The sequence below is a fragment of the Protobothrops mucrosquamatus genome, unplaced genomic scaffold (assembly GCF_001527695.2).
Source record: "Protobothrops mucrosquamatus isolate PMUCROS unplaced genomic scaffold, P.Mucros_1.0 scaffold827, whole genome shotgun sequence".
Lineage (NCBI taxonomy): Eukaryota > Metazoa > Chordata > Lepidosauria > Squamata > Viperidae > Protobothrops > Protobothrops mucrosquamatus.
Window position 1 is genome coordinate 666,968 of NW_015387087.1, and position 22,534 is coordinate 689,501.

Sequence of the window (22,534 nt, forward strand, 5' to 3'; positions counted from 1 at the left end):
CCATGACCCCGGGACACCGCAACCGTCATAAATATGAGTCGGTTGCCACGTGGCTGAATTCTGATCACGTGACCCTGGGGATGTTGGTCGTAAGTGTGAAAAATGGTCCCAGCGCCGCTGTTAACTTCAAACCGTCACTAAATGAACGGTTATAAGTTGAGGGTTACCTGTACATTCGGATGCTGTCCTGAGGTTGTGTGCAGTCGAAAAGGAAGATTGCCCTTGGCGATGTGGATTCCTCCGTAGGTGTGGATTGATTACGAGGTGGTCAAACTGGAATACGGACATAAAAAATTTCCCTTATCAGCCTAACCTGGCTAAAAGGAGGGGGGGGCAGCTTTTAACTTCTAACAATGTATTTAGAGGCAGCAGAGAAAAAAACATGAATGGAATGGGGGGGGAACAGTACATATATTCTTTAATTTTTTTATTATTTTTGGTGTGGTTGTCAACAGCTCTGGATGAAGTAGCTTGTGCATTCTCTCTTCGTGGCACCATTAACTGGGCCCACTTAGTCACAGGGGTATGTATGCCCAATAAAAGGGATTTTAAGCAGGTAAAGGTGGATAACAGGTACATCCACGTGGCCCCGTGTCCTTCTTCTAGGCCAAAACCAGGTACACCTCTCACCCGCTGCCCTGACAAGTTAATTAGACAAGTTAATTAGGTGATACATTTGGGGGTAAAAACTCTCTGTACTGACAGAGCCAGGGTTGCATGCCAAGATTTGCACAAGGTGAAAAATCAATAGATCTTGCAACAATGGAAAAAGAAGCTCCAGAAAAAGGGACGTCTGATTTGAGCTCTCCTATTTAAAAATATGATCTGATTTCTGAATATCTCTGGAGAAGACTTGAGGGAAACACCCTCTCCCCCCTTTAAAAATCAAAACAAAACATCAAAATGAAATCGCATTGTGTTCGACATCAGAACTGCTATTGAGACGGTCCCACACGAGAGCGTCTCTTATTTCATACAAAACATAGTTTAGCAGCGTTTGGGAATGGAAATGTAAAGTTCAGTGAATAGATTTAAAAACTAAAAAAAAAAAGAAGAAGTAAAAGAGTCTCCATTATTTCACTCCAACTGCAAACATGGGATGTCTTAATTCAAATTCTTTTAATTGACACGGAGGCGTTCTCAACACGGCTAATGCAAATCAAATTTAGAAGACAATTTCCATATGAAATCATAGACCAGCTTTCATTTGAGCCGGTGCCTGCCAAAATAAGCCTGGATTTTAAAACCCCAGACACCAAAGGCTGTGTATAAAATAAGCTTTTTATAAAAGCCTACCGGCAGGAATACATGCCAGCTTCCTCCCATCCCAATGAGCTCGACGCATTTTATTCCCACGTGTTTCTATGGTTACAGTCTCACCCGTCCATTTGGTCAAAGTTTAGACCGACGCAGAAACGACGCTTAAACCAATAACGTATTATATAATAATAATTTCAGCTTAACCCACCAATTGATTTCGCAATCTGTGGATTTCAGGAAAATGCCAGCATATCAATTTATGTACAGGTTAAGCTTGACTATCTATATACAAAGGAAGTTCAACGTTAACTGAAAAAAAAATCTGCAGTGAAGGACATTTTAAATTAAAGACACTGCAAAAAGGTCCTTCCAGCTGTCTCTGCCGAGGGAAGGGGTGCTGCTTCGGACATCCCTGCCTGCCCCTTCCACAAAAGCAAAGAGTTGGTCCTTTTCATTCTTGACAATTGGTCGGCTTCGAAAGCGATCACGAGAAGCAGAGGTTCAGCCAGGAAAAAAAAGCGAATGACCCTTGACTGACCCAGGTTAACAGCCTCCACCACCTGAGAGGCTGCAGAAGATCTGGAATCCACTACCTGGGCTTCAACAGCATGGCATGCAAAGGTCACGGACCCCATCGTCAAAGGATAAGTCTCTGGTTGATAATTTTTCGGTTTATTTCTGCCAAGGCCACCGAAAATACAAATGCTTTTTCGTCAGAGAGGTTTGCGTACATGTCCACTTCTTTTTCTTGTTTCTCTGTGGGAGAAAAGACGCTGCGTGAATCAAGCCCTGGGTCTTTGAAGTGGAAATAGCTAGGAATTGAGCATGCAAGGATAAACTGCCATTACACTGAGTGCTAACGCAAGCAGGAGCTTGTTGAGTTAGGCAAGAAATCCGACTTGTTCTGACAAGGTGCATCAGATGCCTCCAGGCTTGGTGAAGAAGCCAAAGAGGTCCCTGTCGTAGCCAGTAAAAGTCACATTGCGTTAATGAGCGTACAATAAATAAAGTTGTAAAACAGGGTCATCCTGGCTCCATCAGGTTAGATGGGTACCTTTTCTTTAGAAAAGTAATTTTGTAGTAAATTGCTTGAAATTTCATCCTCTGTGATTTTTCTGTATTCCGAAGTCATGAGTAGCAATAGCACTTAGAGTTATATACCGCTTCACAGTGGTTTACGGCCTCTTCTAAGTGATTTACAGAGTCAGCATATTTGGCCCCCAACAATCGGGATCCTCATTTTAACAACCTCAGAAGGATGGAAGGCCGAGTCAACCTCGAGCTGGTCAGGATCGAACTCCTGGCAGTGGGCAGTGAGTTAGCCCGCAATACTACAGTCTAACCACTGGGCCACCATGGCATAATTTCAGTAGAGATTGAATTTGGTTTTCCAATTATGTTGGACTGACTGCTAGTTCTAGGAAAAGCTTCAACCTTTCTTGAAAGTGGGTTTGATATTATCTAAGATTGGGTTCAAATAAACAATAAGTAATAAATAAACAATAACGTGACTTATCAATTCAGTGACCGTGGCATCCAAATGATGGTTTACAGTGCAACTAGTTGTGCAAAACAACTGAGTCTTATTCCATAAGCCATGGTTAAATCATGACTTAGCCTAATGTGAGAACCAGGTCTGGAGGCATCCATCTCAAAAATACAGGAAGTCCTTGACCTAGGACCACAATTCAGCCCAAAATATCTGTTGCTAAGCAAGGCAGTTGTTAAGAGAGATTTATGAGCTTTTTTTTTTAACCACAGTTGTTAAGCAAATCTCTCCAGTTGTTAAATGAATCATGCAGTCATTAAGCAAATTTGGCTTCCCCCATTGGCTTTGCTTGTCGAAAGCAGGCTGGGAAGGTTTACAAGCAGTGATCATGTGACCTACGACAGCACAACTGTCATAAATGCACGCCAGTTGCCAAGCACTCCAATTTTGATTGCACGACCACGGGGATGTTACAGTGATCGGAAGTGTGCAAACTGGCCATACGTGACTTTTTCCAGTTGTCGTTGTAACTTTGGTCACAAAAACGGTCGTTAAGTCGAGGACTACCTGTAGTGTATTAGCCTTTGACCACCCACTACCCTCCGGGTACATTGCCTTCACTCCCATCATCCACCAGCCATCATGGTCAACACTAGACCAATGTGTTTTTTTTTAAAGGAACATATTGGAAGAGTACCTATTTTAAGCATCGCTTATTTTATTTATCTATTTTAGATCATTTATATAACCGCCCACTTGCTCACCACGACTCTAGGCGGCTTACAGATAATAAGAACACAATATAGAAAGAAATAAAAGTAATAAAAAGTAAAAAATAATAATAATACAATAATAATCCCCCGGTATCCCCAACCCGGCGACCACTCACGCACTCAAATCAACCATTTAATGGGCTCCATCCCACTCTGGGTTCCACACAGGTAAAAGCAGGGCCTTACGAAAGAGCGGGGGCCAGTCTAAGTTCTAATTTACAAAACTATGGAGGTTATCTTATTAAAAAAAAAAAATTACGGTCAACCCAACAATGAATTTTCGTACCTTTCTCTTCATCATGCTTTTTAGATGAAGCTGCCTTAGGCCGTCCTCTTCCTCTTCTGCTGTGATCTGACTGACTGTGTGATCTGGATCTTTTCCTGTTTTCTAAGTCTTTATTTACCGCTGGATTTATCTTCTCTCGTTTGACCCTCTCGGTGCGTCTTCTCTTAGCGTCACTTCTGCTTTCTGTGACGAGACATTTTCAAAGCACACACATTCACACACATACACACGTTATCAGATCTGGAATTGTTCTGAGATCTTTGCTCCGTCCTGTATTTTACTCTTCAGCTCCTTTAGCTTGACAATTGGCTGGAACGCCGAACCTGTAGGCTTTCTTTCGCGCGCAAAAGCAGAACATCGTCACAAATCAAGTTACCCGTGAACTGTTCCTTATTTTGGAAGTTGGACAAACTTGTTTTTCGTAAAAGATGCTTTAAAGCAGGGTTTTTTTTTTCCCCCCAACAGAAGAATGTTAACCTGCAAGGAAATCCAGACTGCCAAGCCCCAAAGAGAGAAACAAAAGAAGAGAAAAATAGAAACAGAAACCAGGAAAGTGAAAGGAAGGAGAAAAGACAAATATATTCTTGTCTGCCAATAGAAAGGAGCCCAACCGGTGAAACAAAACAGTTTAAGAATGTATGGAGAAGAAAGAAAAAATAAAAATGAGCAAAGCCCAAGAAGAAAGAATATTTCTGAAGTCGAGTGCCGATACAAGGAGAACGATATTCCAGCACATTAATAATGTCTAATAAAGGTAGTTCTTGACTTACGACCACAACTGAGCCCAAAATTTCTGTTGCTAAGCGAGACAGTTGTTCAGTGAGTTTTGCCCCATTTTACGACCCTTCTTGCCACAGTTGTTAAGTGAATCACCGCAGTTAAGTTACTCATATGGTTGTTAAGTGAATCTGCTTGTCATTGACTTTGCTTGTCAGAAGGTCGTAAAAGGGAATCACATGACCCCGGGACACTGCAACCGTCATAAATGTGAGTCAGTTGCCAAGCGTCTGAACTTTGATCACGTGACCCTGGGGATCCTACAATGGTCGTTAAGTGTGAAAAACGGTCATAACTCACTTTTTTCAATGCCGTTGTAATTTTGAACGGTCACTAAATGAACTGTTGTAAGTCAAGGACTATTTGTATACAGCAAGTCTGGGGTTAAGAATGCCCTAATTCAGGCATGCCTTATATTTAAGAATGAAATGTATTGTAGCAAAATTCCAATTAAATGCACAACGTTTCAAGTTAATTCCAGAATCCTGCTTATACAATATTATACAATAAAATTGCGGCTTGCATACAAATTTGCCTTCAGGACAGTCTTGGGAATGGAACCCGTTCTTAAACTGGGAACTACCTGTATAAAAGGTTAATTAAGGAATAATGGCTCTAATCTGAAATCAAAATACAAAATATCACTATTTTTGACACAGGATGCTTGAATGTCTAGTCCAGGGGTGGGCAACCTTGGCTCTTTTATGACTCGTGGACTTCAACTCCCAGAATTCCTGAGCCAGCATGGCTCAGCTTGGAAACCTCTCCCTTTCCCCTCAGCGTGGCTGGCTCAGGAATTCTGGGAGTTGAAGTCCATAAAAGAGCCAAGGTTGCCTACCCCTGGTCTAGTCCTTCAAGTATAGAAGGTCACAAAAGGAGGTCACATGACCCCGGGACACTGCAACCATCATAAATGTGAGCGAGTTGCCAAGCAACTGAATTTTGATCCCGGGACCTGCTGCAACGGTCGTAAGTGTGAAAACCGGTCGTAAGTCACTTTCTTCAATGCCACTGTGCAACTTCCAATGGTCCCTAAATGAACTGTTGTAAGTCAAGGGCTACCTATACTCCAAAACTTACAGGCAACTTTCTCTGGGACAAAATGACATTTCAACACTCAGCCTCTGGGGAGGGACCGTCTGTCAAAACTGACAAGATGGCGGACGCCTTGTCCACAGATGCTGCCGATTCCAACATTTCTCCTGAATGAATGGCAGGGCCTTTAAGGAGCAGAAGCATACAGGTAGTCTTCGACTTACGGCCGTTCATTTAGTGACCGAAGTTACAACAGCACTGAGAAAAATGACTGAAGACCGTTGTCCACACTTAACGACCGTCGCAGCATCCCCATGGTCACGTGATCAGAAGTCAGACGCTTGGCAACTGATTTATATCGATGATGGGTCATTTGATCCCCTTTTGCGACCGTCTGACATGCAAAGTCCATGGGGAACTTAACAACCACGGTGATTGGGTCAAGAAAGGACGTAAAATGGGGCAAAACTCACTTAACCATTTTCTCACTTAGCAACAGAAACTTGGTCGTAAAGTCGAGGACTACCACTATTTGAAGCCCAACCAAACTAAGTGAATTGGAAAAATTACCTGCAGACGAAGGCAGCTTTTCAGAACGTTTTGCATTCAGGAGCTTCCGACTGATAAATATATATCCACATGGGCAGGACTTGCATGCAACAGGAACCTTAGAAAAACACAAGAAAAAGGGGAGGGCGAGGGAGGAGGAAAGGTGAGAATTTAATCCCTTTGTCGTGAGAAACATAAGCCTAGGTGATAGGGGGTCAGACTCTTTCGCTTTGACACCATCTGCCTTATGGAGAAGTTTTGTTTTTGCATTAAGAGCCCTGGGGGTGCAGTGGTTAGAATGCAGGATTGCAGGTTAACTCACTGCCCACAGCCAGGAGTTCGATCCTGACCGGGTCAAGGTTGACTCAGCCTTCCATCCTTCGGAGGTCAGTAAAATGAGGACCCAGATTGTTGGGAGCAACAGGCTGACTCTGTAAACTGCTTAGAGAGTTTGGAAAGCACTATGAAGCGGTATATAAGTCTAAGTGCTCTTTTCCTTCCTTCCTTCCTTCCTTCCTTCCTTCCTTCCTTCCTTCCTTCCTTCCTTCCCAGTGCTTAGAATGCAGTATTGCAGGCTAACTCACTGCCCACTGCCAGGAGTTCGATCCTGGCCTGCTCAAGGTTGACTCAGCCTTCTATCCTTCCGAGGTCGGTAAAATGAGGACCCAGATTGCTGGGGGCAATAGGCTGACTCTGTAAACCGCTTAGAGAGGGCTGTAAAGCGGTATATAAGTCTAAGTGCTATTGCTATTGCATTTCAGTCTATGGAAATTGGAGACTGAATGCCAACTGATTCACTTTTGAATGGAGGAACCTGACAGGGCACTGCAAATTATCTGGTGACATCATACTGTACAACCTGGTTATCTCCTTGACAGTAAATCAGCTGCACAATAACAAAATTACTTTTGTATACAGTTCACATCCTTGCAGATGACCTACTCACCGGCAACCATAGTGGACTAGATACTAATTACGTGTTTTAAATAAGACGCAAACCCACTGGATTATTTGCCATGGTTTTTTGTTTTTTTTACTGTTTCAACTTTAATGGATTGTTATTAAATCAGTTTTCTTTTAGGAAAACAAACACAACGTGAAAGGTTGGAACACAAACAAATTTGGACTGGAAAGAAAAATGCTACATTCCTTTTAAAACTCTCCCTCTGGGTGCGTCGCACAATATTACAGCCACTGCCAGCAGCACAGCTCTTAAAACAATCCATACATTGATGCAGATCAGCCTTTGAATGGGAGATTATAACTGTTCAAGTGCAGCTTGCATTCCCACCCTCCTCACCCACCCACCCACCCGGAATTTTTTGCTATTAACAAAGGAGGCCATTCACTATGCACTAAGGATAATTAACTAAGTTGATACTCCAGAAGAACTAGTCCTAAAAATGGAATTTGCATTTTGTTAAAAATAATTTCTTCTGAGCAAAAAAAAAATATTAAAAAAAAAATAGTAGAAAGGCAATTGATGCTGCAATGCTCTATGGGTGCCATTTTAAATCCAAACTGAGACACAGCATTGATGAATGCATTTCCTCCTTGAAAAAGCTCACTGTCAAGATATTAGGAGAGCATAACAGAATAAATTGCCCCGTCATGCAGTACATACAAATTTTCAGTTGCAGCTTCCAATGGAGAACAGAGCGATTCAGTTTAAGCAGTTCCGCTGTTTCTGGACAGATGCTGGATTGCATTCAAAATTCTGCTTTTCCAATGGCCCTTTCCTTGGTCAATAACTAAAAGCTGCCATTTTCATGAATACATCAACCTTCAGCTGCCTTTTTAAAGTTGCAATATAACAAGGATTTCATTGACTTGCTCTGTTCCAAGAGGCTTTGATATCCTTTTTGTTTATTTTATCTTTTTAATTTGCAGGTTTGATGTTAGTGGTTCTGGAATCAATTACAATTTAGCTTACATGGACAGGAAGAAGATTTATTTTTTTTAAAAAAATTACAAGCCCACAATTTTAGGGTATGAATCCAAACACAGAGAGATTTCTGCCTCTCCTGCACCATGGTAATTTTAGGTCAGTGCCATTTGATATTTGCTTTATTTAAATTTCACCTTTTCAATTAACAGCAAAGCATACTGGTTTTGAAATTCTTTATTACAGGAATTGGGGGGGATAGCTTCACCTTGGAGATGAGCATTTTTAAGTACTAAAGAGAGCTAGTATACGTCAGAGGGCATAAGTTCTCCTAGCCTCCTTTTTACATTTCCAGTCTTCCAGTCTGCTAAAGAACAATCCTATTTCATAGGATTTTATTTTATTGAATAAGATAACAATGACATTAAATATAGAAATAGTCTAATAGCAGCTTCTGGCTTCTTTCTGAAGGTGGGGTTCACTACAATTCCAAGAAATTTGTATTAACATTCATGTAATACAAAGAATTCCCATATATTTATTTTTATCTGACACTGAATATCTCCCAGGACTTCTTAAAAATTACTCTGACTTGGGAGGGATATTTTGATTCTGGCTCCCTAAGCAGTAGAGCTGTTTATGATCCGATATTTCAGAAAAGAAACAATTATAGGACTTTTCACAAATTAAAAAAAACAAAACACCCTAAAGGTTTTCATCACAAGAGCTATAAATAGCTCCTCTGAGGCTTTCAGAACAGTGGGGCAAAACAGCATGAGCTGCTCAGACGAATTAGCTTATAAAGCACTAAAATAAGGCCTTTGGGGAATGGTTAAATAAAACAACACTCCTGCATGACACATTTATACCATAACGAAAGCTCTCCAATTTTGCTTTCTTTGGTCATCATCCAAGACCCCCCCCCAAAGGAGGCAAATTTGTTTAGGTTGAAACACTATTTCATGCCCAGTTTAACGTATCAACTTTGGTAAAGGTCTGCAAAACACACAGCCACAGAGAAAAGAAGACACGTCACAAAAATACACATGCAAAGCAAAAAATGTAAATATCTTATGAGAACAGTACAAATTATGCTTTCTCGGGAACAAAAACTCTCTGATTTTGGTGGGAATATGAATCTTTGCTCTCCTGTATCACAACCTTGAAGATTAGTATAAATGCAAGCACAGCCTGTCACTGCAACTTCACATCAGCTCCAAAATCCCACACCTTAAATTGGTCAGCAAGGGCATGTTTCTTCCTCCTAAGAAGTCCAGTGGCGTTGGCTGTTATTCCTTGATATAAAGAAAATCAGCCTTTGTTGAAATATGCTGTTCCAAGTTAAGGGATTATTCTGGTCTGCATTTGAAGGGAGGGTGACTGATTCTGGGACAGACCTTGAAAATTCAGGTGTTGCAGTATTTTGATACTCTGAATTGTGTAGGATGTGATATTTCAGGAAGGGTGCAAAAAAACCCCAACAACTAACAAGGTAATGCATTTTTATCACTAAATATCAGAGAACTATGAAATAGTTTAAGTCCAAGTAAAATGTGTCACAATATAATGAGTATGCCTCCAATTTTTCAGAACTCTTTGGCTGGATTCACCCATGTTATTTATTAATAAGCCTTCATGTGGCTTGATTTTTGTTTATCAAACTTATTTGGACCAAGTTAGCATTAGCACTGGATTCTGCGTGCCACTTAGAAGAGCACTCTAGAAACAGCAATCTGACTCCACCTTAAATCTTTGACTTATGTAGTTCTTCTGGCTGGCCTGGAGATTATTATTATTATTATTATTATTTTGCCATTTTTGCTCCTGGCTTCATTTTGCATTACATTCAGCATCTGGAAACCCCCAAAACATTTTTTTGACATGTTGGATGGTTCTAATAAAGTATTACTCAATTGTAATTTGGATTTTTTTTTTAAAAAAAAAGAGTGATATGATTTATTTTTGTATGTTTTGAAAAAAGCCAATAATAATACTAAGTAATGGAGGGGGGGAGAGAGATAAGAGTATTTTTTTAAAGGGAAACAGTAGATAGCATTGGATGTTACACATCACACAGTATTACTGATTGTTAAAAGGACTCAGTGACAAAAACAGCTTCACCCTTATCCAACGATGACGCCAATGCAGGAATGAAACTGCACGTAGAAGAAAAAATGCACATTACAGCAATCATCTCCACCTCATCTTAAGGTACCCTTTAGATTCCCCAGTGCTGTTTTTAGACCTTCATTAGGTCATTAACAAAAACACAGCAACCACACTGTAGAATAATTAAGGAGCAGGCTGGCAAGAATGTAAAAAAAAAAAAAATAGAAGCAGTTTTAAAATTACACAAATATATGTACATTTTAAGTATGTGTGTGTAATTTTTAACTTTTTCCCAGTCTGGCATTAGGAGATCTTAAAGGAAAAAATTATATTTTCATTGCTGTTTATCATCACTGCTGGTGCATGGAGGTGGGAAGTCAGGAAGTTATTAGTCATAGGGTAAGTTGTAACCATTTAGCCTTATTTTAATTCCCTATTAAAGCTGCAATTGGTACCCATCATTGTATCTTTGGGGAATAAAGGACACAGCCCATGATGCCATGAGTGAAATACATCTCTTTATTTAGCCCGAGTCTCCCAAGCACTCAGCTTTATTGGATTTCCTCACATGACAGCATTATTACAGAAATAAGTTTCTCCTTTCCATTTCCTCTCTGCCAAGGATTATATAGCCCCACATAAAGTTTTTTTTTTTTCAACTAGGAAACTCCAAATATCTTCCCTCATAGGGGAAGTATTTCAATGTGCCTGACTGGATCAGGTTTCAAGTTCAACTATAATCAGAATGAGAAATAAACATTTTTGATGCAGGAGCCTTGTAAAGCAAATTAAACTGCAAAACCTCTCACGGGGATAAGCAAAAACGGAGACTTTAGGGGCCATGAAATACCACATCATCAATCAAAGCCGAAATTTCTGAATAATTTGCTATGTGGTAGAAAAGTGCATGACACTGAGAAATTACACCAGATCGGTTGTGCCTGAAGCTCAAAAAACCTTCACCTTTACCACAGCAAACAAGTTTGCAATACAGTCACTGTTGTTTTGTGCACTATCTTTGCAAAATGTATTAACACATGAGCACATACAATAGGGCATGGTTTGCATTTCCTTATTTAAATATATATATATACAGTATATATGTTCAAACACTGGAGTAGATTTCTTGCTTTTAGATCACTCTCAACCTAATTTCCTTCAAATATTTCACAATTACAGTTTCCAGGCTTGCCAGGAACAGTAATTCCCCAGAATTTCCAACAAAGCATCCGACTTACAGGAAATTCTGCCACTGTAGAAATACTTGACACACAAAATAAACTAACTTGTTAGATGAAGTCTAGAGCTGAAAGAGCTTAAGATGGCTTAGCTTTAGCAAATACCTCCTGCACATCAAAAGAAACACAACACAACCAGTAAAAGGCACAAACCACTGAAACTAACCAACTCAAATTCAATCTACGCTGGCAGCCACCTAACTTTTAGGGAAGAAATGTCGCAATCCTGCTGCCCCATTAACTAAAACAGACCTAAGATGCTTCCAAAGGAAGCTGCTTCTACAGGTAGTCCTCATTTTACAGCAGTTCGTTTAGTGACCATTCAAAGTTACAATGGCACTTGAAAAAAGCAACGACTTGCGACCGTCTTTCACACTTAAGACCACCGCAGCATCCCCGTGGTTGCATGATCAAAATTCAGCCACTTGACAACTGACTCATACTTATGACGGTTGCAGCGTCCCGGGGTCACGTGATCCCTTTTTACAACCTTCTGATAAGCAAAGTCAGTGGGGGGGAGCCAGATTTGCTTAACAACCATCTTACTCACTTCAAAGCTTCAGTGATTCCCTTAACAACTGGGACAAGAAAAGGTCATAAAATGGGGCAAAATTCACTTAACAAATGTCTCACTTAGCAACAGAAATTTTGGGCTCAATTGTGGTCGTACTTTGAGGACTACCTTGTATTATGCTTGCACAGCCTTGTTCTCACAATTTTAGGGCAGCCCCAGATGTATCATCTACCACATAAAACTGCCCTGAATTCTCACAAGGTTTTGTCTCTCTTTTTTTCTCCTATCGTGGAAAACCATTAAGGACAGAAAAAACGTATTTACTGAAGTACTCTGTCGTTCCCCTCCCCCCATCAGCTAACCGGATGCCAAGAGGAAACAGAAATACAGAATATAGATCAGGGGTCTTCAAACTTGGCCCTTTTATGACTTGTGGACTTCAACTCCCAGAATTCCTCAGCCAGGCATGTGTGCCTGCCTGAGGAATTCTGGGAATTGAAGTCCACAAGTCATAAAAGGGCCAAATTTGAAGACCCCAAATATAGATGCATACAAGTTTCCTTCCAAATCACACTATTCAGCTGAAGCTGCTGCTGTATTACATTTTTAAACAAAAATAAAAATGTCAAACTCTACTAGGCTGGCTACATAGTAGCTTCCCACGTTTTTATAAACCTATTTTTAAACAATCAAAATAAAGAACTGTGTCATTTTAAACATCAAAAAAGAGACTTTCAAGGAGATACTTTTTTTTGTTGGTTTCTGGGGACCGGTTGGAAAAGTCCCAGCCATTTTCTTGGCATGATTTTTAGAGGTGGTTTGCCATTGCGTCCTTCCTAGGGCTGGGAGGAAGTGACTGGCCCAAGGTCACCCAAGTGGCTTTGTGCCCACTGGTTTATAGCCAGATGCCTTAACAATTACACCAAGCTGGCTCTCATCAAGTATTTACTTATACTAAAACAAAAGTACATAGAATGATTCATTAGAACCGTTTTTCCAGCACTCTCATTTCCTCAAAATGCCTTTCTGCATTGTTTCACGACAAATAAAACCTTGGCTTTGCTTTTGTGGATCACAGATTAAAAATATATATAAGCTTTAAATTAAACAGCCTCTAACTGGTAAACCAGAAGATTGCTTATCTGCCTAAAGCAGTACAAACAAAAGGGATTTCCTCCCAGCTCAACACATTAACAGTAGGCTGGTAACTGTAAAACTGACATATTTTTGTTCCAGGGATGGTAACGGATCTAAAGCTCATTAATACCACAAAACATTGGGGGGGGGGACATTTACAGGAAGCAAGGCAATAACGGCAAAAAGCAAAACTATATTTAAGAGTCTATGCCCTTAGCTGATCCAAAACTGTACTGTCAGCTACTCTTAGCAATTTTCTAATTCCTGCCCTGTATGCAAATCTTAATGCAATGGGCAATTTCTGAATCAGCATGCAAATAACTTCCCTAGGAAGCAAGTCCTCATTTTACAGTACCCATCAAGGAGAATTAATGTCACCCAGGCATTTGCAGCCTTTTCCCTTTTTTCTAGATCACTGAGGGATCATCACTGAGGCCTTTATCCAGAATTTGTTCTCCCCCAAACTCTGCAAAATACTACAAAGCAGGGCTTTGAAAACCAGGGAAAATTGATTTGCAGCTTCTCCAACCCAGCGCCTGCCAGAGGTGCTCCAGCTCTTAACAAGCCTGGGCCAGGAAGGGCTGATCTTTTTCCAGAACATCAGGTGGGTCAAAAAATAAATAAAGAAAATCTGATTTACAGCCTGTGCTTAACCTGGCTCCACTTTGCAACTGCCAGCCATTTACCTATGGAAGGTGGGGGGGCATTTCCAAGAGGAGGGGGCAGAAAGCAGTGCTTTGGGGAGGGTATTCACAGCAGGGACCCGAGCCACAAGCGCCCAGGCTGGGCTGCAAAGAAGCGGGCATCCTCCCCCTCCCCACAGCACCTGCACAGACCACGAGGGCAACACACCTGGACGAGACAGGTGTGCTGCCCGGGCAGGAGGATGGACAAAGCCGCGGGGGAGGGAGAAGCCGGCAGCGCCTGGGCAGCCAGCTTCCCTGAGCCGGGACAACGCTGCGGCTCTCACCTGCTGGTCGCACTCGGGGCACGATTTGGTAGCCATCTTCACTTTTTTGGCCCGGCCGGCAGACATGCTTCCGCCCAGCTCCGTGGCGGCGCGCCGACTGCGGGCGAAGAGCGGCAGCCGAGCGCGCGCGAGCTCGCCCGCCCCGCCCACCTCCCTGGAACGCGGCCCTCGCGCCCGCGGCAGCCAATAGAAAGCAGCCGCTCGCCAGCTCGCGAGCGCCCCCTTCCTTCGCTCCCATCACCGTCTCCTTTCTCTTATTTCCTCCCCCCATATACACACACACCTCCCTCCGCCAGCGAATGGGCCGCGCATGCGTACGTTGATCCCGTCTAGGGATCGTTTTTCAAAGGCCGAACAGAAACCCGAAACTGTTGGGGAAGCCAAGCCACGCCCCTCTAGTCCGCGAGCGAAGGAGCGTGCGAGCCCGGGGCGTGGTTTAAAGACTGATGACTTTTTTTAAAAAAATAAAAAATAAGCGCCGGGATTGGCTAAAGGGATATGGACGCCGGGGAGGGGCGGGGCTGGCCAGTTGCCCCAGTAACGTTTAAGAAGAGGAAAAGAGGAGGAAAAAAAAATCTCCTCAGGGGATTCTCCTGAAGGAAAGGGGCGCCCGCCATAAATTCTCTTAATAATTTCTCAAAAATAAATAGGTTCCGGTGTACCTCGGGACTGCTGTTGTCCAGTTAGCGTTATCATAGGCAAAATTCACCACATTTTCATTCCTAAGGGCACTGAAGGAAAAGATGTCCTAAGTCAATGGTGCTGAAAGATGGATGGGCTTCAATTCCCAGAATTCTCTAAACAGCCATGCTGGGTGGGGAATTCTGGGAAATGAAGTCCCTCTATCTTCAAGTCGCTTAGCTGAGCAGCCCTGTTTTTCAGCAAAGCTCCATGCCCCAAACCCCAGGCTAGAAGCAGAGTGTTCACACAACACGTTGCACCATCTTCAGGGCCAAATGGGTTTGCAGACACAGTAATTGCATGAAAACAAACCACTGCCAACATCAATCATAAAAGCAAGCTAAAAATGTTGTGAAATGCAAAACGTTTAGCAAACCAAGTTAGAATAGAATAACGTTATTGTCACTTTAAATGTACACTAATCAGCATACATTAAAATGAAATTTCATTGCATTCAGCTCTCAAAGGGTAACCACCTCCAATACACACTACATAAACATGACAAAAAAAATCATGCATTTACCCACATAACACAAATTCAAAGCTGACAAAAAATCATGCATTTATCCACATACACAAGTTCAAAGCAATGTGGGAAAAGCTTTCTCGAGATTCCTATGATCCAAGAGTGACTTGGAAGGGAGACACACCATAATAAAATACTCTATTTTGGTTCCTGTCAATAGACTTAACCTGTTCCTTACTAGATCTGATGCAAAGACATTATGTAAATGTCTCTATTATTTAAAAAATATCTCTACTCTTTATTTATGCATTTAGATCTGGCCAATTCACCTACAAGATTAACTAGTTGGCAGACTTCACGTCTCTTATAAATATCTCAAGTCAACTGGGTTCGGATCCTGCTCAGTCCTACAATACTCCTTTCTTTTAAAAAATTATTCAATTTATATACCTCCCATCTCTTTATCCAAAGCAGCTCTGGGTGGCTTGACTTCAAACATTAGTACCAACATCAAGATAAAATATTGGCCAAGAATTGCCTATAGATTACGGGAGTGTCCCCAGGATGGGATTAAAAAGTCAGGATGGTGCCTGCAATAGAAGTGCCACTTGTTTTTCATGAATCTTGCATGTGGGCGGAGCTTCAATTAAACCATCATAGCTACCATCTTGACTTTTTTGACCTTATCTTGCAGACATCCCCATGGGGGTCAGCATAGGACCAAAGATACCAACAACTAAAACCTGGAGCAGGCATTTTAATTTATGAATGTGTCAATAACTCAGAATATAGGGATTTATAAACAGGAAGTTATAAATATAAACATAGGTTTCACATATAAGCTATTTTGCCCCATGTTTGCTGTTATCACCCTAAGCCAGAATACTTAGCACATTAATTTGCCCTATCAAATGATGTGGGTGGATGTTCACAGATCTGAATTGCTTCACTGAAATGAGCAGAACATTCCAAAGAAAAAATGTCTGTTAAAACAAGTTTAATCTTGCCTTTTTCTGCACCACTCCCCACATACAGATCCTGTATGTGCTTCAAGAGTTCAATTTTTCCCCCCTAAGTCTTTAACGGAGAGGAGTATCTACTATGACAGTTTTCTACGCTGTGAAAACAAGTACAGTTCTACTCAAGGATAATAAATGCATGTTGTAACTGGCAAAAATGAAGGAAATTCACAGATTGCTGAAAACTTTAGGGCAGAGGTAAAAAATGTAAATAAATCATAACTGAATTTGAAAATATTAGTCATGCTTATCAAATACGAACTCCCAGTCCATGCAAAATTAAGATGCTACCAAACCACAGAGGTATTTACAATGAATAAGCAAAGAATAAATACATGAAGGTTATACATCTTTCCTCTTAGTCCCAGTTAATGCATTTCTTACAACACTGGTGTGGTTTTCCCATGATTAATTACATATACATGAAACAAAAATCCTATAAATCACATTAGAATTTTTTTTTCTAAATAGATCCATTGATCCATTCATATCCTTTGGGAACAGCCAATCTATTAGTCTATTGCTGTTTCACAATATCAATGATTTATGCTTAACGGGATCATAACCTTTAACCTTAATTTTCTCCTTTGCTTTCCATAAATACTCATATATTCATTTCATAATGGATATTGTTTTAGCCAGTTGACAGACAGGCTAATAATATTACATCACTTCCAACTCTGTCTACCCATGGATGTCTGGAAACCAGTTTTGGAAGCTAATTGCCATTTAACATAGATTTCAGCAACATTAAAGGCCAGTGAATCATAATCACTTAAAATTTTCATTCTGGATTTATGCAAATAGGACATCATTTTAACTTTCTATCTTATGCACTAGACAAGAATGTCTCCAACAGGTCTTCTGTGGTTGAAAAATTCTGGATCAACATTGTCATTTGATTCCCTCCTTCCCTCCATATATTTTAAATATAGTTTTCTCAATAAAAGAATCAATATTGCAGGAATGACAAAGAAATGCTTAAACTAAAAAAACATAAGCGTTTTAACAGCTGTTTCTAATGCCGTACAATAATAGAATTACTTACTACATCTGTCCTTAATCTAGCAGTTATGTTCGGTTATAGCTCCTATCAACATCAGTAACGTGAAGAGTAGAGATACTCAATTGATTATCAGAGCTACTCTCAATTTTGGAATTCTACCTCATGTTAAGTCATGATATGTTTTGTTTCATTTTGACAATTCATTTCCAAACTCTAGTAATAAGTCCAAGAGCTTAGTGAGAAAAAAGGGACTAAAATTATAAAGATTAAACTAACAAAAATAAGCACTGTATAGCCACCAGCCTTAGAGCTGTCAATGAAGATACATTACAACAGTTTGTTTACTGACTGATCAAAGTTATAGCAGCACTGAAAAAAGGGAGTTATGACCATTTTTCACATTACTACAATCATTGCAGCCTCCCAATGGTCATGTGATCAAAACTGAAATGCTTGGCAACAGATTCATATTTATGACGGCTGCAGCGTCCAGGGGTCATGTGATTCTCTCTCTTGTCAAGCAAAGTCAATGGGGAAGCCAGAGTCACTTAACTATGGTGTCACCCTATGATAAAACAATAAACTTACAAAAAAAAAAAGATCATGTCACCAACTTAACAACTACAGTGTTCACTTAACAACTGTGGCAAGAAAGGTCGTAAAATAGGGCAAAAAAATCTCAAATGTCTCATTTGATAACAGAAATTTTGGGCTCAATTGTGGCCGTAAATTGAGGACTGCCTGTACTGATGGAGTAATTTCTGCCAATGGTAAAAAAACAAACAAACCAGCAGTCAAGAAATTTGCGTTTGCGGCAATAAATCACCAGCTGGGCAAGAGCACAAACCGGAAGGCATTTTAGCCTAACTTCTCCTGTCAAATATGGGTTAGTTTATGCTTTAATGACAGATGAATCCAAAATATAGAGTCAGTCTAGTAATCATCAAGCTAAAATGCTAAGTGTTAGCTCCCACTTGTTGCTATATAATCAATCAGTGATTTAATAATGGTAAATCCAATTACTAACGTAATTAAACTTTGTGTGTGAGAGATAAAGCATATCTCCTGTATCAGCTTCTCTTCGTTGGGCTGAACTAAATGCAAGTTTCCACATGCCATCCAAGTATTTTTCTTGCATGCCTTGCATAGAAACACTGCCTTTGTTTTAACTGGTACTGTTGCCAAAATCATGGAGCTAAATTGTACAAACATGAAAAGTGAGGATTTGATTCCAGAATAAGAATAATATCAAAACCTGACTGGGCCTGTTTGCGATCTTAGGTATGTGAGGCCGACATTTTTTAAAAATTAAGCTCTCTTCAGATGGATTATTGTTTATGCATGCTAAATCCTGCAATATATACCACTGTGTTTTCCAGGAAGGAGAAATGTATAAAGCAAAATGAAATAAGCAGCCCAACATGTTACAAATGGAAAAATGACAAATTGTTACCAAACTTTTAGCTTAATTAACAACATTTACTTTCTGGATCAACAAAAGTTTCTATTTTAAACATTGTTTCACTGAGCCAACAGAAATATATTCTACAACATACATGAAAATATAAAGCATAATATATATTAAGACAAACCAGTATAATATTATAAATGCACTGCCAATATTTCCTAACTATTATATCTTTTGGGTTGTACCTAACCTAAACCAAGGTCTACCTCTTTCTGGTTTAGTGTATTGTGTGAATAAGACTTGGTTCCCACATCACACTAGGGTGTTTATTTTTTTTTACTTAAAAGACAATTTCCTGGATAAAGCAAAATCAGTTGGGTTCATCTTTTGCATTACGTTATAACCCAAGTAAAAATAACCAGATTAATCTAACACAGGGGTCTTCAAACATGGCCCTTTTATGACTTGTGGACTTCAACTCCCAGAATTCCTCAGTCAGGCATGCTGGCTGAGAAATTCTGGGAGTTAAAGTCCACAAGTCATAAAAGGGCCAAGTTTGAAGACCCCTGATCTAACAGGTTAAGACAAAGCTAAGCAATGCATATGTTTTTTTGTGTGTGTTTGGGAAACTATGTTAGTCATCAACCAAATATTGATTACATGGTTGGGTGTGCATTGTTGTACTTTGAACCTGAGGCTTCTGAATTTTTGTGAGAATTGTCTTTGAACTATGCCCTGATAGGCATATGACACCAAGGGCTAGCTTTGATTATTTTCTCCAAGTGTGGCTACTGGGGCTTAACCAAGCTTAGTATTAACAAGGAGTAGGATATTTATCTGAATTGCATCAGGCATCATAGCAAACACTTGACCGGTGATAATTTTCTGGTCACTTCCCCTAATCTTGGCCTGTGTTCTAAGTCCATTACAGAATTTCAGAAGTTGAGACCATTTATATCATAATTTATTGATTTATTGGTTATAGTTTATTAATTGATTAGCCTTACAAACATATAACAATAATAAAACACAAGTAAAGTACAGGATCTAATTCCAGAATATGAATTCTAGATCATAGAGTCCAATGCATTGGTCAGCTGTCCAGATAGAACAAATCAGGAAATCAATTCCCAAGAGGACAGGAACTATCTTGAGATCAAATCAAATGTGGCATCTTGACTGCGTGGGAAAAAAAAATGAAAACCCTAGTGCGATGTGGGAACCAAGTCTTATTCACACATTACATTCCTGAATCTTTTCTGAATACTATTTCCCTTCCCAGGATTTAAGATATGCTTCTCTTCTTTTGCTGTATAATAGTTTCTGAATATTTGCTTCATGGCTGTCTCTCTGGGTCTCCACCCCAGCACAGGGATCCCAAAAGTATCTGAACACAGGGCTTGAAATGGAACAGGATCAAAATAAGAAAATCCCTTCCTGTGATTAGGAAATGACTCTTTTGGTGATGCAATTTAAAGCATTTCTATTTTTTGCAATCACATCATGCTGCCGGCCGATGTGACTGGGTTTTGTATCACATAACAGGAAAAAGACAAGGCAACAATGCCACAGATCTTCCTGTTTGAATGTGATACTCTTGTTTTTATTCTCCCCATCCATTTTAAACAGAGCAGCTGTATATTTTAATGTCACGGTATTTTTATTGTTACAGTTCAATCATTTCATTTTTAATAACCTCTAGAGATGGTTACATGGGAGGCTGTGTAACAAGATATTCAATAAGTAACACATTTTAAATCAATAAAGGCTATTGGGATAGAAAGAATGGAAAAGAAGGTTCTTGACGGGCATCCTAAGGGGATGATGAAGGCCCCAAATGTTTGATTGTTTTGCAGATTTTTTGTTTGTTTGATGGTTATATTTTATAGTTAGTGGTTTTACTGCTGTTGTGAACTGCCCAGAGTTAAGATAGGAGGCACACAAATCTTTAAAATAAATAAATACATACACCTTTTCTAAATAATGTAAAGTTCAGGTATCCTCAACATACTATCACAATTGAGCCCAAACTGTTGTTAGTTGAGGACAGTGTTCTGGGTTCAGATGATATGGTATATTGAAGCAACGGACGACATAATGTGCCATCTGGGTTCAAACGTGAATGATGCTATGGTGTTACTGCTTTTAATTCTGACTTATGAAGAGTAGGCTTCTTCTACCTTCCTTGACAGACCAAATCACATCATTTCACAGAAACAGTGAAAAAAAATCATATGGTGCTTTTAATGTCTCACAATTATTGTTGTCTATTTTTTCCTAGAGCACAGCCTTCCCCCCCCCCCTCATCATACATCAATACATTCCTTCGCTGGAATAACGCATCAAGCGGGGTGTGTTTTGCAAACACTAACCTTAGTTTATCTTTTAAGTGGTGCAAAATTCTTCATTATTTGCTTCTGGGGCAATAAATCACCCCTAACCTTAGTTTATCTTCTTTAGTGGTGCAAAATTCTTTATTTGCTTTTGCGGCGATAAATCACCCCCTGCGTTTCAACCCAGCCACAAACTAGAGGGCCACATTTTGGCCTAGCTTCTCCTGTCAAATATGGTTAGTTTATGGTTTAATGTCAGATGAATCCAGAAAACTGCTCAGTCTAATAACCAAGGTAAGTTAACCCTGGATCAACATTTGTGCAAACAAAGATAAATGTATCCAGGTTGATCATTGAAACTGGTTATTTTCCATGAGACAGTTGGTAAATTCAGCGGAAAAACACTAAGCCTCAATATTTTCATTTGAAGACTGTTTATCTTTAGGGACAACTCACACGGCCCCTTAATTCTTCCTTATTAGTCAAGGAAGCATGATTAAGATAAATCATGACTTACTACAGCTATGTTTGCATACTGTATCTACTTGTGGTCAACTGAACCAAAATTTGCCAAATTATCTCAACTCATTCTGCAGAAATACTGAATCATCCACCCTATAAGTTTCAGGGCTGGATTAAACTAGACTAAAACTAAAAGAATAGGAATAGGAATAGGAATAGGAATAGGAATAGAATAGAATCTGGAAGGGACCTTGGAGGTCTTCTAGTCCAGCCCCCTGCTCGAGCAGAACCTATACCATTTCAGACAAGTGACTGTCCAGTCTCTTCTTTAAAACCTCCAGGGATGGATCGCCCACGATTTCTGGTGGCAAGCTGTTCCACTGGTTAATTGTCCTTATTGTTAGGAAGTTTCTTCTTAATTCCAGGCTGCTTCTCTCTTTGGTCAGTTTCCAACCATTGTTTCTTGTCCTGCCTTCGGGTGCTTTGGAGAATAGTTTGACCCCCTCTTCTTTCTGCCAGGCCCTCAAACATTGGAATACTGCTATCACGTCGCCCGTGTTTCTTCTTTTCTTTAGACCAGCCAACCCAGTCCTTCAGCTCTTCTTCATACCTTTGTCTCCAGGCCTTTGATCATTTTAGTTGCTCTTCTCTGAACTTTTTCTAAAGTCTCAATATCTTCTTTGTAGCACCGTGACCAAAATTGGTTGCAGTATATTACCAGGTGTGGTCTTAACTAGGGTTTTTTATAAAGCGCTACTAGTACTTCGCGTGATCTTGATTCTGTGCCTCTGTTTATACAACCCAGGACTGTGTTAGCTTTTTTGGCTGCTGCTGCTGCACACTGCTGGCTCATTAGACTAAAACAGTGGTGGCGAACCTATGGCACGGGTGCCAGAGGTGGCACTCAGAGCCTTCTCTGTGGGCACGCACACTGTCGCCCTAGTCCTAGGCCTTCAGCTGGGTTTTATAAAACCTTTTCGCTTTAGGCCTCTGCCACCATGTGCAAAAAAAAAAGGTTCAATCAATCAGTCAATTTCAACTTCTCGCAGGGAAAAAAAGATCTCGCAAAGTTGGAATTGATTGATTGAACTTTTTAGTCCTACCCAGTGCCCACCCAATGGGCCACACCCACCCGGC

General features: G+C 40.3%; 1 protein-coding gene across 1 annotated transcript; it reads right to left on the minus strand.

The window, feature by feature from the left end:
- Nucleotides 1–1,100: 1,100 nt before the first annotated feature.
- Nucleotides 1,101–14,088, minus strand: CUNH16orf87 (chromosome unknown C16orf87 homolog). Its single transcript, XM_015818966.1, has 4 exons — nt 14,023–14,088; nt 6,191–6,287; nt 3,809–3,991; nt 1,101–2,016 (listed from the first exon to the last, which is right to left on the minus strand). Exons 1-4 carry the CDS (start codon nt 14,086–14,088, stop codon nt 1,898–1,900), a joined length of 465 nt encoding a protein of 154 aa, XP_015674452.1. The 3' UTR covers nt 1,101–1,897.
- Nucleotides 14,089–22,534: the final 8,446 nt, after the last annotated feature.